The 14,708-nt window shown below is 37.4% G+C and overlaps 1 protein-coding gene across 1 annotated transcript; it reads right to left on the bottom strand.

Moving 5' to 3' along the window:
* Positions 1-341: 341 nt before the first annotated feature.
* On the bottom strand, positions 342-8,721 carry LOC103706981 (NADH dehydrogenase [ubiquinone] 1 alpha subcomplex subunit 9, mitochondrial). Its single transcript, XM_008791283.3, has 12 exons — positions 8,587-8,721; positions 8,329-8,425; positions 7,884-7,948; positions 7,450-7,535; positions 7,214-7,298; positions 7,060-7,130; positions 3,580-3,711; positions 2,393-2,508; positions 2,107-2,230; positions 1,846-1,914; positions 829-949; positions 342-753 (listed from the first exon to the last, which is right to left on the bottom strand). The coding sequence occupies exons 1-12, from the start codon at positions 8,678-8,680 to the stop codon at positions 617-619; spliced, it is 1,197 nt and encodes a 398-aa protein (XP_008789505.1). The 5' UTR covers positions 8,681-8,721; the 3' UTR covers positions 342-616.
* Between the last annotated feature and the right edge of the window lie 5,987 nt (positions 8,722-14,708).

The following is a 14,708-nucleotide window of genomic DNA, read 5'->3' as shown; positions in this document are numbered from 1 at the left end:
GATTATGATTGTGCCTTTAATGACGATTAATTGCTATAAATACATTAGATCACTTTAATTGACTTGACGGTTCAAGTTGGCACCTTGATAAACAACAAGATCCATAATTCGATTAAGATGGCTCAATCGGATGCCAAGACTGTCAGCTCGGTTCATGCATTGCCCTGATCGTGCCACAGATTAGTCTAGCATCATCAAGTTTTTCAAGAATTTACCCAAATCACCAGTCTTAAGGGTTCAAGGTTGGTGCTGAACGTCTTAGGGCGTTCGTCTCTATCAATAAGCACAGATCACAGCCTAATCTTATCTATAAAAAACAAACCTCTTCACAAACATTCCAACACAGAAATGGGCTACGGCTGCCTCTTTTTCTTTTTTTTTGACAAAGAGAGTAAATTCCTGCATGGTTTTCATGTTGCAATTCTTAATCAATTTTAGAAGGAAAATTAGAACCCGATGATAATTTATCCATCCACCCTCGCCACTTGGTTTATCAACTAATGGCCCAACCTCACTTATTTCTCATCAAATAGAACATTCTAGCAACGGCCAAGGGCAAGAAAATGATCTAAGAACACAACTGCAATTAAAAGATCTGGAAGAGTCCAACAAAAACCTAAAAATCAGATCTTGTTACCCTCTCACTGACTGTAGCGCCATAAGCAGGCCCGCCCTTACGATAACAGATAAGGTACTCCACAGGGTAGCCTTTCAGTTTGTGCGGCACGATGCCAAGATCACTCAATGTTAGAGCTGCAGGAAAACAAGATCATGTGAGCAGGGTCAATGAGTGGTGATGCCATTAAATGCTCTTGGGATGATACCAACCATTCTCAGACACTACTGTATCTACAGTAAGTGCATTGATCTGATCAAGATTGAATATATCTGGATTTGGCAGAGGAAATGGAACCTTGTTTAAAAGGAATTCCCGAGGAGATGCAAGTGCCTGCAGTCGCACAATTCTTAGCAGTAACCAACTGGTAATAAACACAGGCATAGTGTAAAATGAAATACTCTGGTAAAAAAACGGCCGTGCACAAATAAAAGGTAGAGCCGTAGAAAGCTAATGCTACTGAAAATTAAAATGGCAGTCTCCAAAAAGGCATCCCTTCCTCCTTTTAGATCCTATAGTCAGTTTAATAAGCAGATGTTTAAAGGCTAAAAGCCTAAAACAGATTATACTAGTTAACCAAAAAAACCCAAAATGGCATAGCACCACCCAGACCCCAACCCATCCCGACAAAAAAATTGCAATGCTTGGAAGAAGATTCGCACTCACACATCTGTCTTCCTGTGAAGCTTAGATAGTCCTAGAAGGAACAAGATTGGTTCATTTAATTGAAGAATCTATAGTTACAGGTATTTAGGAAAGTGAGCAGTCTTTCAGGTAGTGGAGTTTTAGGTCGATTATCAGTCCCATTTTTAAGTCAAATTCTGTCAGTTAGAATTATAGGTTTCTTATAAATACCTTAAAGGGCCCCTTTCAGGAGTAGATCACATTGTTCTCATAGAGTGATTAATTAGTACGTACTATTTTCTATGATTGCAAAAATTTGGCAGTTTCTTCTCTCTAAGGGCCCAAGCTTTCTCCTGTTTTTCCCTCAAACCCCCTCTACCACTTTGACCCTGTTTTCTTTTTAAATTCAGATCTGATCTTAGGGCAGAATATATCCATCAAAGCACATATGAAAGATCTAAAATACAACTAAACAATCACAATAATTCTTGTACAATTAACAACACAGTCATAGAATAAATAGTTCATGGTGAACCTGAAAATTTTCTATGAAGGTACTGACAGATTTGGCATAAGAAACACATCAGATTGTATCATCTTCTTACCTTTGCAACAGGAAAAGGAACCTTCACATACCGTGGCCATTCACGAATCATATCATACATGAGTTCAGCCTGCAACATGATAGAGAGCTTAGTATGAAGTCCTTATAGATTGTTAAAACACAGAAACATAAAGAGAACTGTAACCAACAAGTCTTAAACCACATCAATTCTGGGCTTCAGAATTCCTGGGGTTCCATTCAATGGCTACAACATTTGCCAGTGAATTTGACAAACGAAAAAAAAGTTATTTACAACAATTACCAGTTGATGTACAGTAAAAACATCCGGTCCACCAAGCTCATAGACCTTCCCCATACTGCTACCATCATCCTTCAAGGAAGCTATGATGGCTGCAGCTGCATCTACAACGTAAACTGGTTGAATCCTGCAAATTTTTTATTTCCATTAGCTGTAACTTGCAGGTAGACCAGAGCTTTATGTTGGTGCAGGAAAAAAAAAAAGAAAAGAAGAAAAAACTACTTCATGCCATTATGGTGGTAGCTACAGCCAAAACAACCTCTAACCATAAATAAGTAATTGTAAATACTTTGTAGATCCGTCACCAATAAGTGGAAGAAAGCTCCATTTTTTAATAAATTGTGCCCATCTGTTCAATATTCGATCTTCAGTACCAATCAAGGTTCCAGGTTTCATGATTGTGGCCTGAAAATAAAGCACATACATTTAGTAGTCTAATAGAATGTTTGATGCAACAAGATGAACAAAGGCTATCCATCTTTGTGCCACCGAAGAACCCAGGGCACATTCTCATACAAATTCACCATCAATTTTTACGATTCCACCATTCGATGATAGTAATGAAATGGAAAAAAGGCCATCACACAGTTATGGTCCGGCAATCCAGGATCCCAGGGGGGAGAGGAGGGGGGACAAATTGAGGACAAACCTAACCTTTCTTTTGTGACACACCGGATTCTCAGGAATCAAACCTGTGCCATTGCACATGTCAGCCCAATTCTGTGCCATTGCACCAAGAAATGGCCTCTATAGTGATGAAACAAATCAAGGTTTAAATACTCTATTTTTTTTCAAAATATACTTTAAAATGAGCTGTAATGCCCCATATTATTTACACTAAGAATGTACAGACAAAGACCATAGTCATATAATATCCATCTCATACCTACGTTGAAAGCCATCTAGTTATGTTCGTTTTTTCACAACACCCATGTAATTTCTCAGATTAATGACACAATTTTTAAAAATTAGAATGACATTCGCATCATAATTCATGAAAGTTCTAAAAAGAAAATTCTTAGAGATCTGAAGTAATTTTTCCATTCTCTAAGCTATGTAAGATACAGTCCAGCATGTCAGTCTGATTAAGTTCTGATCATCAAATTCAAGACTAGATGTAGCTTTGACTTAAATAAATAAAAAGTAATTTACAATTCAATAAACATGAAACATCTAATATAGAATCCATTCCACTAAATTGCTTCTTCAAATCTTCTTTGATTTGTTCACAGCTCCCACCCTCCCCCCCTCCCTCCCTTTTCCATAAAAATAGAAATAAAAGAGGCAAGTAATTCTTTTGAAGGTGGACAGTATGAAACCAAATAAGGGTAACACTATATTGTGCAAAAAGAATTCTCTCATGAAACTTAATGATTATGAAGCACGAACAACTTCATGTGTTTATGATTATTATCATAACAACAAAATCCACATTAATAAATAAAATTGTACAAGAACATATAAAAAGATGTTAACCTCAGGAAACTCTCTTAATACAGCTTCCTCTGCAGCAGCTTTGGCCCTCAACATTCTAGAAGGAGAAGAAGGAGATGCCCCTAAGCAAGAAACTTGTATGAATCTCATGATACCTCCGTGTTCTTTAGCAATCTGCTTGATGTTAAAGGAGGAGAAAAAGAACCATATTCCTGTAAGGTAGAAGTTTATGCTTTGCATTGCAAATATGTTATACTGTTATCCGAGCAATAAATTGAGTAAAATTAGCAAAGAGTTGCCCTATCAGAGTATGAACATGATGCAACACAAGATTGCAGGCAAGAAATAAAAAATAAAACCAATCAAGAATCAAATAACAAAAGGGAAAGAAATGCCTCCAGACACATAAAAATGGGAGCCAGATAAACAAATCCTTGGTTATGCCCACATATAACTCTTAACTGGCTTATGAATTCTTTGGTTTGAAAGAATGAACAGATGTTCTGTCGGATGCATTTGTGGGCCGCTTATAACTAAAACTTTCAGGATTTAGATGATTCATCATGTTACTTCTGAACTAATTTATCATAGTTACTAGGATTGGGAACATTTGATTGACTAAACATTTAACCGTTATTAGGAAGAATTAGAACATAGTGTGCTGGCATGGTGCCAACTTGAAGCTGGCATGGTGTTTAAAGTTTCCTGCAGTGCTAGTGCTTGGCATGCACTGGCGCAGTGGTGTAACAAGCACTAGGGCACAAATCTGACATCAGTAAGGCAGTGGCATGAAATGTGTCATGCTATGCAGATAAGCAACCTAAACACACTAACTATCTACTTCAAAAAATCATGCTAACTAGAACCTTCTAAGAATTCCTTAAATTGAACTCTTGGGAAAAAGGAAGGGAAAAAGGCAGAAGACTCAAAAGTGAATGGGGAAAGATGTCTTGCCGCAGGCATGGCTATAGCCTATAGGCTTACAAATACACCATATGTAACTTTCAGTTTCATGCACTTCTCAGCCACATAAAAGCCTGTTGCCAAATGAAACGTTTGATGCTTTCATTTCAAGCATGGCCCCATATTTATTTTCAACACAGCCATCATAATCAATTAACATGGGATCCACCCTTGATTGATATAGGATAAACAGGCCGATGTCCCAATAAGTAGATTTTCACATATAGGAGATCTCAATAAAGATGGACAAGATGATCTTGGTAATAGCATATATACTATAAGCTTAGGACATAGGATGATAAAATGACAGACTTAATCCGAGTTCATTTGTCCTATAACTATAACAAAGCCAGCTGGTTTAAATTATGGGCTTTTTGCATAAATACCCTCATAAATATCAAATTTTGCATGAACACCCTTCCAAAATTAATATTTGCATGTATACCCTCGTAAAACACTTGTTTGCCATTCTACCCTTTTTTTATTTTTGTTTTTGCATATGTACCCATGCTATCTAACACCGTTAAAAAATTAACAGTTTCAAATTAAAATAACTAAAATATCCTTAACGAATAGATATGCAAATAGATCGCGATGTCGATAGCAGAAAAAGAAGACAGGGACAATAGCATATTTTTAAAATTTTATTTTATTTTTAATTAATATAAATATGATTTTTCTTAATACCGTTAGAACAACCGTTATATTACGGACATTGTACAATAACAGAATTTTACGAGGTTATACATGCAAATATCAATTTTGGAAGGGTATTCATGCAAAATCTGATATTTAGAAGGGTATCTATGTAAAAAATCCTTAAATTATTATCTACGACCAGAATTACCTAGATCATGAAGCACAAACTTGGGATGGTAACTCAAAATTTTCACACCCAAATATCTCTACAATAAAAGAAGCACAGGAATAACAAATTTTAAGAAAAATGCAGAGAATTTCCAATCCAATTTCATATTTGGTGGGGACTGCATGGAACACTCAGGCAAGCCAAACCAATTTGAATTTCCATAATAGGACTTCTAATCCAATTTGAGACCCAAATTAAACTGTATGAAGAGCTCAGAGATTAAACATATAACTCATGATTCTACAATCGAGCTTCCAATCCAACCCAAATTGAACCACGGTCAAATCAACCCAACCTAGTTGGTCGGTCGAACCTCATTCAGTCTGATCTGTATTTTATATGGCTTGAATGATTTTGAAAAATCTGGTCAGGTTGGCCTTGGATAGTCAGAAACATTATTTGAAAAGGTTGGGTTTGGGTTGGGTAATTGTTGGCTGGGTTGGGCTTGGTTGAGTCCGCCTCAGCCAAGTTGCACCCCTAGTCAAAAGGTAATGGCATCCTCATCAAATTCCGATTAGAAGAAAAATCAATTTCCAAAATGGAGATCACTAAGCAAGCTCCGGTTGCAGATAAAAGCTATCTATAAGATTAATACTGCAAATGGAAAAGAAGAAGGAAATGATCTCCTTGTCATTCTTCATTACTTGTCCAAAGAGAAGCCAAGATTCAAACTGAAGATTGCTCATGATAAGTGTATCCGTAACTACACATAGATCACTGGAGCATAAATTCAAGACCAATATAAAATGAGTTGACAGATATCCTAGCCAAAAGTATACATAATTCTTTGAATAGATTGCTCAATTGCACTTTACATTGAATCCAGGAAAGTCAATGATAAGAAAGGAAAAAAAAGGAAAGCCAAAAGTCACTTTTGTGGCTTATAAAACTGTCAATAGAGTTTGCTCCATTGTTTTGTCAATACTTCCAGTTTCAAGGATTTAACACAGAATCTCCTCAAAAAGTCAATAGAGTTTGCCCTCCTTAGAATCTTAAGGAAGTAATATGGATAGGTCCCATGACAAATAAGATGCTACAAAATCAGGGATAGCAGAATCATGGCTCTCAGAGACAAAAAGGTGACCCTAATAAAGAGAGATAGAGCAGGAAAACAAAGCATAAAACCTAATAAAACCTAAAAGCAGGTTGCTAGGAAGCTTTCAATTTTGACAAGGGCTATGATAATTATTAACGAAGGAATTGGAACTTAATGGGAGTAATGAAGGGGATATCAAAGAAAGTTCTTGCACGGATGATATTGAGCTGATCGATTATTATTTTAGATGGGAAGGTTGGCAAATCCTAATCACTTCCATTAAGAAAATGAAAGAGGAAAAACAAGCAAGATAAACACAAGAGAGAAAGCATAACAGGAAGATAGGGCTGATCAGTTATTGTATGATTAAGTTAATTTAGCATATAAATCTATGCATTTGTTTCCCAATTTGGGTAGGCCATGTTTTATAATAATAAATAAGAATTTTGAACACTATGTTCCCTCCATTGTGTCATGCATCCATTCACAATACATTAACCAAAATTATTACTCGCAAAAAAGTTAACAACTTGATGCAATGAAACTCTGTGCCAAAAAAATGAAATTCCAAATCACCAAGGAGGAACCTAAAACATCTCTTCTAGTGATTTATATCTTTTAATTTGAATCAGAAAGGCTTTATGAAAAAACATACCACTGCAAGCTGCTCAGCCATAGCATGATTAACTTCTTCAAAGCTGTAATTTCTTGTCTCATACTCCCTTCCTGCCATCACCAGAACCAATCAAATATATACATCTCATGACCTGTTTTATAATCTTCACATATATAAAGTATATTACATATACCAATAAGATTCAAAACCACATTTGCCTTAGCCATCACAGCTTTGATTGAATTTTCATCTCTTGGATTATACTTCATTGGAACAATCTGAGTGGCAGAAAGAAAAACCAAACAGGATCGAGAGATAAGTGTTTAAGCAAAAAGAGGTACAACAAATGCAAAGAAGACAAAATTATAAGCTAGAGGTATCACTAGGTGCAGCAACAGATCTTAAGAAGATTAAAACTAACACCAGTACCTGACCCAAATCACCCATCAACTTGAGGTGCCGGTGAGAATCCTCAGACCCTCGAAAAGGAACTAGGACTTGAGACCCCATTTTTGCTGCCCATTAGCAAAAGACGTATTATATGATCACCATTTCTGAGAACTTGGGAAAAAAATCATAAATCTGCAGTGAAAGTTGACATTTAACAAGAACAGAAACAAATTCTGTGCTCAAACAACAGGCCCCAAATAACCAATCCACAATATGTTAATCAGATCTATCATCACTATGTCTTATCCTACATAGGTGGAATCATCTTTACAGGATATTCCTACCACTGGTATCAGAGGCAAGTCCTGTAGCAGAAAGCTATTGCCATGAAAGGTGAGGGGGGCAAATCAGAGCCACGCTAAATCAGTCAGCATATGACCACAGTGTTTAAGTTATGCTTCTCCAGAACTTACCAAGCTGTTGGACAACATAACGACCAAGAAACCCAGTAGCTCCAAACACGGTCGCAACAATTCCACTGCCAAAATGGGGAACCAGTTTCATAATTAGATAACCAAACCATACAATTACTTGAATCAATAAATATGTTACACCCCAAAAGAAGAAATTTCTGGCACGAATGCAAATGCAGCTCTGCGTACAAGAATAAGCCACCCATTCAGAATCAAGTAGACATAACATTTCATAACAGGAAGCAATGAGCTTCGCCCCCCACGTAACCAAGATCAAATCTTGAAGCAACACAAGCCAGCAAAGCGATGGGCATCATTTTTTAACCAAATCAGTTCGATCCAAGTTAACCATCTCAAGATTTCTTAAAACAAAGTCTTTAAAAACGGTGGTGGTCCAAGACAAGAGAGAAAACAAAGAATTGACAGATAAAAGGGCATAACTTGCCTCACGGATGACCTTCCGCCCGTGCCCTTGCGGATGATATGCCCCCCTCCCTTGACGGAAATGGTGGATACATGCCGCGGGTGATCGATCCCATACCCTGACATATTTGAAAAAGAAAACATCCATCAAATATTAGGGAAAACAAGCGATTAATCTCAACCAGAACAGCAAAACAGAGAAGCCATGGAAAGGATTATCTCTGGCAAACCCTAGACGACGGATCCATGGTAAGGGGAGCGAATTGGGGAGGGAGATTACCATCGGAGGATAGGGGATAAATGGATTTGAAGGGAAAGAGAGCAGGCGAGCGATCAAGAAGTCGCTGCCCGGAGCGCCTCCAGCAGGCCTGCATCGTTTCGGAGGAAGAGGGAGGCGAGAAGACCTTCTGAGGTGGAGCAGAGAGCCTATAAAGCGGACTCGCGTGGACGGACCCATATTTGGCTACCACTGTTTGGGCGACGTGAAGCCCAAAGGCCCGCTTGACACATGGGCTGCAGGATTTTTGAGGGGCCAACGATGAATGGGCCTTGGCTTTTCAAACCTCGTTCCGTAAACCTATTGTAAACCTAACGGAAAGAGTGGGCCTAGAAAGGTCTCTTTGGATATTTCTACATAATTAAGCTGGAAATTCTTTGATTCATAATTTTTGTGTACTTGTTACGTGGTGCCAGGAGGTTTTTTTTTTTTTTTGATTGCTTGCTTTTAGTTGTTTCTGTTGATGGATTTATTAAGATGTGCATTCTTTTCACTTCCCATGAACTAGCAATACCACACATCTTTCTGGTCTAATTATAAATTTCAATGTTATTGTATTAGTTTGAGCACTTGGATATTTTCTTAATTATTATTCTATTTGCACTAGTATGGTAGTTTGAATGTAGTTTCTTTCTTCTTGTTTTTTTTTTGTAGTGTTTTTGTTTATTGACTGCAATATCTGAACCTGCCCAAGTCATCAAATGATGGACTAAAGATGACTTGTAATCAATGACTTCATGATTTCTTTTGAAAGAGCCTTTCACAAATTATCTTCATCAGGCTTGTTAAGGAGTTGGTACTGAGCTTTTGATGATAACTCTTCACGTTGCAAATGATTTGCCAAGGTGCTAAACACTCTATGGGAATTCAGTAGAACTGGTGTTCTAGGTAATAGGAACTGGTTGCAACTTCTTAGTTTAAATGGACCCCTCTTCCAAATCAAAACGAAAATGTGAATGATTCTAAAATAAAGTTGACCCTTACCATAGTCTATAACAAACATTATATTATTTGTACAACTTTCATTGTAGGGCTTCCCCGAAAATATCAGTAAATTATGTATTTATAACAATCGTTAGATGCCGGCATTACATTGTATCTCGTGAAGTCTTACTAGTTAAAATTTACATGTCTGTAAGAAGAGTAAACGATGTTTAACAAATGAATATCTCTCTGCAATTATAAGCCATGCGTTTACTAAATTTTGAAAAAATTATATCAATAATGCATCAAAAGAATGACAATATGACATATATCAAAGTTCATGAAGAGTATTTCCTTGAATGACCAATTGGTGGACCTGTTAATTTACAATTATCAATAAATGGGAACATAAAACTCCACCGGCAATCAGCATGAACCAAATCAAGACGCAATATGGTAATCATGCAGCTGGAAAATGAAGAGAGGCGATGAACCCTAATGTTGAAGTCCTATAAACCTCCATTTTATAGGATATGACTTCATGTGAAGTATGTTCCTTAAGGTAGGGGAAGTACCGTATATTTACAATGAGTACAGGGATATGGATTGATTTAATTTAAGACTCTCAATCTAAAAAAAAAGTTTGAATTCATTTTTGCATATCATGTGATGCATCTAGGAAAGAGCACCTTTTTTTTTTTGAAGAGGGAGGCAAAGCCACCCGGCCTTAGGAAAAAAGAGTTTACAGAAACTATTCACAAAGGATTTGCAAGAAAGAAAAATACAAAAGAGCAATAAAGATATTTTACTAAAGATAGTGGTCTGTAGGTAGAAGACTAAACGAATGCCTCTAGGCACACATTTCCACGAAACCATCGCCACCAATATATCATTGCAGAAAAGCACATTTCAGGCCCTAAGAACTACTTGAACAATCTAAGATGTAAAGAAGATCTAGTCTGAGATTTTGCTTTCTAGAACATTTTAACCTTATATGATGTCAGAATATGATTTGTCTTGCTACATGCAAGCCTAACATGGTAGCTAACTCACTCTCTCAACAGTTTTCAACCAGCCAGATTAACTGAACTTGGTCCTCAGGAGGCAGTCGAATGTTGAGGAATGAAATCAGAGAAGGATGAGGTCATCCACATTCATGTGTGGACCTTAGAGACCTAAAAATGCAATTGAAAACAATGCTCAGAACCCTCAAAACTTAAGCTTACTGATTTCTTCATGTGATCACCATTAAAATTGTGTATATATGATTTATGTAAAGTCCCCAAGTTCATCGAAATCTAAGGCACTTCCTGTATTCACTATATAGTATCTTGTCTACTGATATATAATCGAGTCAAATCGACTTGGATAGGTTAGATTCAACTTGATGAGTTTACCAACATGGCAAGAATAACTAACTAGAAGTTTTCCTTATCTCATTGTACCAAAAATCACTTGGCATGGATGATATCGACTTGATCACGAGCAATGCTTAAATCTCTGAGTGCTTCATTCACTGCTAAAATCGAGTTCTCTGTCAATGTAAACTGCCAAAGATTTCCTATTTACAGTTCTTCTTCTACAATGAAATCGAATATATAAGTTCTATTGCTTTCAGAATTGTGCTGCAAGACTTTCTTCAAAGTGAATAAAAAATTAAAGAACTGTACTGCAAGACTGGTCCACAGGTTACCCCATCTTTACATTGAAAAAAAAGAGTCTTTCAAGATCATTACTTTTAAAATTAATCTGTCCTCTCCTTCCATACAAAAATATATATAGCTTCAGTGCTCTGATAAAAGTGATTTGGTGAGGAAATAATTTGCAAATCACTAAATACTGTTTGCAGAATCCCATAATATAGTCTTGGTTCGATTGATTACATAAGACGCCATCCAATCAGCTGCACTATCGATCAAGGTCCTTAACTTTAGCGCTTCAATTTAATTATTAACCATGTATGACAACTCAATTAGTAGGTAAGTAAACATTTTCTACTCAAATTTCATGTGAAAGCTACAAATTAAGGTGCATTTTTTTTGTTGTGCTCTAATGGGGAAGAAAAAAAAGAATTATGAAAAGTTCGTGAATCAATGTACAAAAGAGAAGTTATTCCTATTTGAAAATTAAATGGGCCCTCATCATCAATAAGAATGCAGATCACATTTTTATATGCCCCATATGTTCATCAGTTTCATTAAAGAACTTCCTCATCGGCTCATCCTATGTGGCAACGGGCTTTAACCCCATAATACGCATTAAGAAATTGTATCACTCTTTCTTCTTCGCTTTTCAACTACTCTTCCCAAAGCCTCCCACAGTTTAGGCTTAACGGCGGCTGCCAGGCCCCCTAGGAAGCCATAGAGAAGCTCCCAAGTTACTTTCCACCAACTTTTTTTTATTTTTTTGCGTGAATGAAACCCTATCCACAGGATATTTCATATTCTGTTTGGTGCCAAAAAAAAAATTGATGGTACCACAATCTTTCCCTTAGAAAAGCCCTGGTCATGATGATCATCAAGCTTTCCCATGGTTTAGTCTATAAGTTTGCTTTAGACCTCAGTGAGAGTGCACTGATGTGGTATTTGCCCGCAAGGCCTCCGATCTTCTACTTTAAATTGCAAGGTTACACCGCATATCAGAAGGGTTCGAGTTGTATCTTTTGCACGAAGGGATGATCGATCTTCTTTCGTGATGTCAACCATCAGATCGTATATCGCACCAATCACAAAGCACTCCAACTTTTTTTTCTTCATCCATCTGTATAGATCTCGAAGCAGCCATTGTGCGATCTAACAGTTGGCATCATGAAAGAAGGCGAATTATCCCCGACCCATTCCAAAATGCCAACGCACAAATGGCGACGGGGTGCTTAATTAGTTGTTGTAAGGGAGTCTAGGAAAGATAGTGATCACAGTTCATGCATATCCATATCCGATCGAAGTTCTGATGCATAATGCTAGCATTTTTTTTGCCATCACCTTTGCATGTTGCTTTTGGAGGCCTCTAGTTTTGATATTTGTCTAGGAAGTGGACAGGAGCAAAGGTGGCGAGATGGTTCTTCTCACTCCAACTGCCCTTAGAGTATTAGGCCTAAGAAACGCCGAAGGCCTATACTGTCTTCTTTTCCCATGAAAAGGAGAGACTCCTAAAGAAAACAAAGGATGCATGCACATGCCTCCGCACCATGATTCCTCATTCAAACGGGAGTGGGGGTTCACCATCACTCTCTTCATCCCTCAAAGCCTACACAGCCTTAGAATAATTCAAACAGAAATACCACCATTAGCATAAACCATATAAACTTTTAGTTGTGCAAAAACCAAAGGCAACTTTGCCGACTACTTCACAAAGGACAAGGTTGTATTTTGCACGATGATCGCTGTTCAGAATGCCTAAACATCTATACAAAATGCAATCTAACAGCCGACATCACAAAAAGATAGATCAATCATTCTTTCGTGTGAAAGATAAATCTGAATCTCTTCATAAATGTGAATCTAAGCCCTGGCATTCCAATCATCAACTACCTACCACTTTTCAAAAGACAAAGGACAAGGTTGTATCTTGCACGATGGTTGTTGTTTGTACAGATAAATGAAACAGTTCAGAATACCTAAATATCTATGCAAGATACAATGCCGACATCGCAAAAAGGTAGATCAATTATTCTTTCGTGCGAAAGATAAATCTGAATCCCTTCACAAATAGAAATCTAAGCCCTGGCATTCCAGTCATCAACTACCTACCATGCTCCAAAAGACAAAGGATAAGGTTGTATCTTGCACGATGGTTGTTGTTTGTACAGATGAATGAAACAGTTCAGAATACCTAAATATCTATGCTAGATACAATGCCGACATCGCAAAATGGTAGATCAATCATTCTTTCGTGCGAAAGATAAATCTGAATCCCTTCACAAATGGAAGTCTAAGCCCTGGCATTTCAGTCATCAACTACTTACCACGCTCCAAAAGACAAAGGACAAGATTGTATCTTGCATGATGGTCATTGTTCGTACGGATGAATGAAATAGTTCAAAATGCGTAAATATCGATGCAGAATGCGATCCAACTGCCAACATCGCAAAAAAGTAGACCAATCATTCTTTCGTGTGAAAAATAAACCTTATATGTAGCAGCTTTCTAAAAGAGTTGGCTACCACGCTCCAAAAGAGTTGAAACAAAAACTTGAAAAAGAATGTGCTATAAAATGAACTTATATCCGGACAAGGTTGATCTCAAACTCAAATTGAATTTGAATTGCAATATGTAGCTGCCATGTTTTTCTTTCACGGCAACTGAATTGCTACATGGTGTCGGCATAGATGTTCATGCTTTCTAAAAGTTACCTCCTGGGCATCAAACTATATATAGATTCGTTGTATCAGGGTTTGTTTTTTCATGCAATATCTTGTAGCAGCTTCATGGGATACCATTTGTGAAGTCTATAAAGTCTACAGCCAATCCATAGGTGTCTAGGGTGTTGTGGGCTAGGGTCAAACTACAAACAGAAGTGTCGAAAAAGAACGAATCACCGGCAGCTAGATTCCAAAAACCCGGATACATCCCATCCTCCACGGCGTGCACCGCGTGGAGAATGGTGAGGGGCCGACCGCAACGTGGTGTGGGTCCCATTGAAGTCATTGACGAAGACAAAAAAGGGTTGACTCATGGCTCCCAGAAATATTTGGGATTATTTATGTCAATCCTTACTTTGCTGAATAATTCCATTTCAGAGGTCAAATGGCTCAAGAACTTAAACTCGTATAATTTTCTTAATATTATCTTCTCGTGGCATCGGGGAGCCATTGACTTAACCTGTGCATGCGAGTTATTGCTTGCCCTACTCTTACTAGAACTTTCTATTCTATTTATTTTATTGTTATTCCACATAGAATAGGTGACGGATGTCCCAAGCCTCCAATCCGATCTTTATTTCTCTTAATATTTGAATTTTATTTTGATACTGATTATAAATATAACATGTCCGGAGATATGATCATTTTGCTCAGTGTTCCTGATGTCCGTGATGGGGTGCCTACCGGTAGTGGTCTTGCTGTAACAACTTAGGACCTCACCTAAAATGATTAGTCCGAAAGTATTTTTTAGGCTCCTTAGTCTTATATAAGTACTCAAGATCTTTTCGACGAATAACGGACGTGAGACTATACACACACCCGCACGAGCCTTTATATACTT

This window comes from Phoenix dactylifera, chromosome 18, assembly GCF_009389715.1.
Source record: "Phoenix dactylifera cultivar Barhee BC4 chromosome 18, palm_55x_up_171113_PBpolish2nd_filt_p, whole genome shotgun sequence".
Lineage (NCBI taxonomy): Eukaryota > Viridiplantae > Streptophyta > Magnoliopsida > Arecales > Arecaceae > Phoenix > Phoenix dactylifera.
The sequence above is the reverse complement of the archived record's forward strand: the minus strand, read 5'-3'. Positions and strand labels throughout refer to the sequence as shown.

Bases quoted from the DNA above. Each gene is read 5' to 3' on its own strand.
- LOC103706981 (XM_008791283.3), bottom strand. From the start codon at position 8,680: ATGCAGGCCTGCTGGAGGCGCTCCGGGCAGCGACTTCTTGATCGCTCG. The intron at 7,299-7,449 runs GTACTGGTGTTA...TCTGCCACTCAG, and splicing joins TGATGGGTGATTTGGGTCAG to ATTGTTCCAATGAAGTATAA. The intron at 3,712-7,059 runs GTATGTTTTTTC...AACATCAAGCAG, and splicing joins TGGCTGAGCAGCTTGCAGTG to ATTGCTAAAGAACACGGAGG.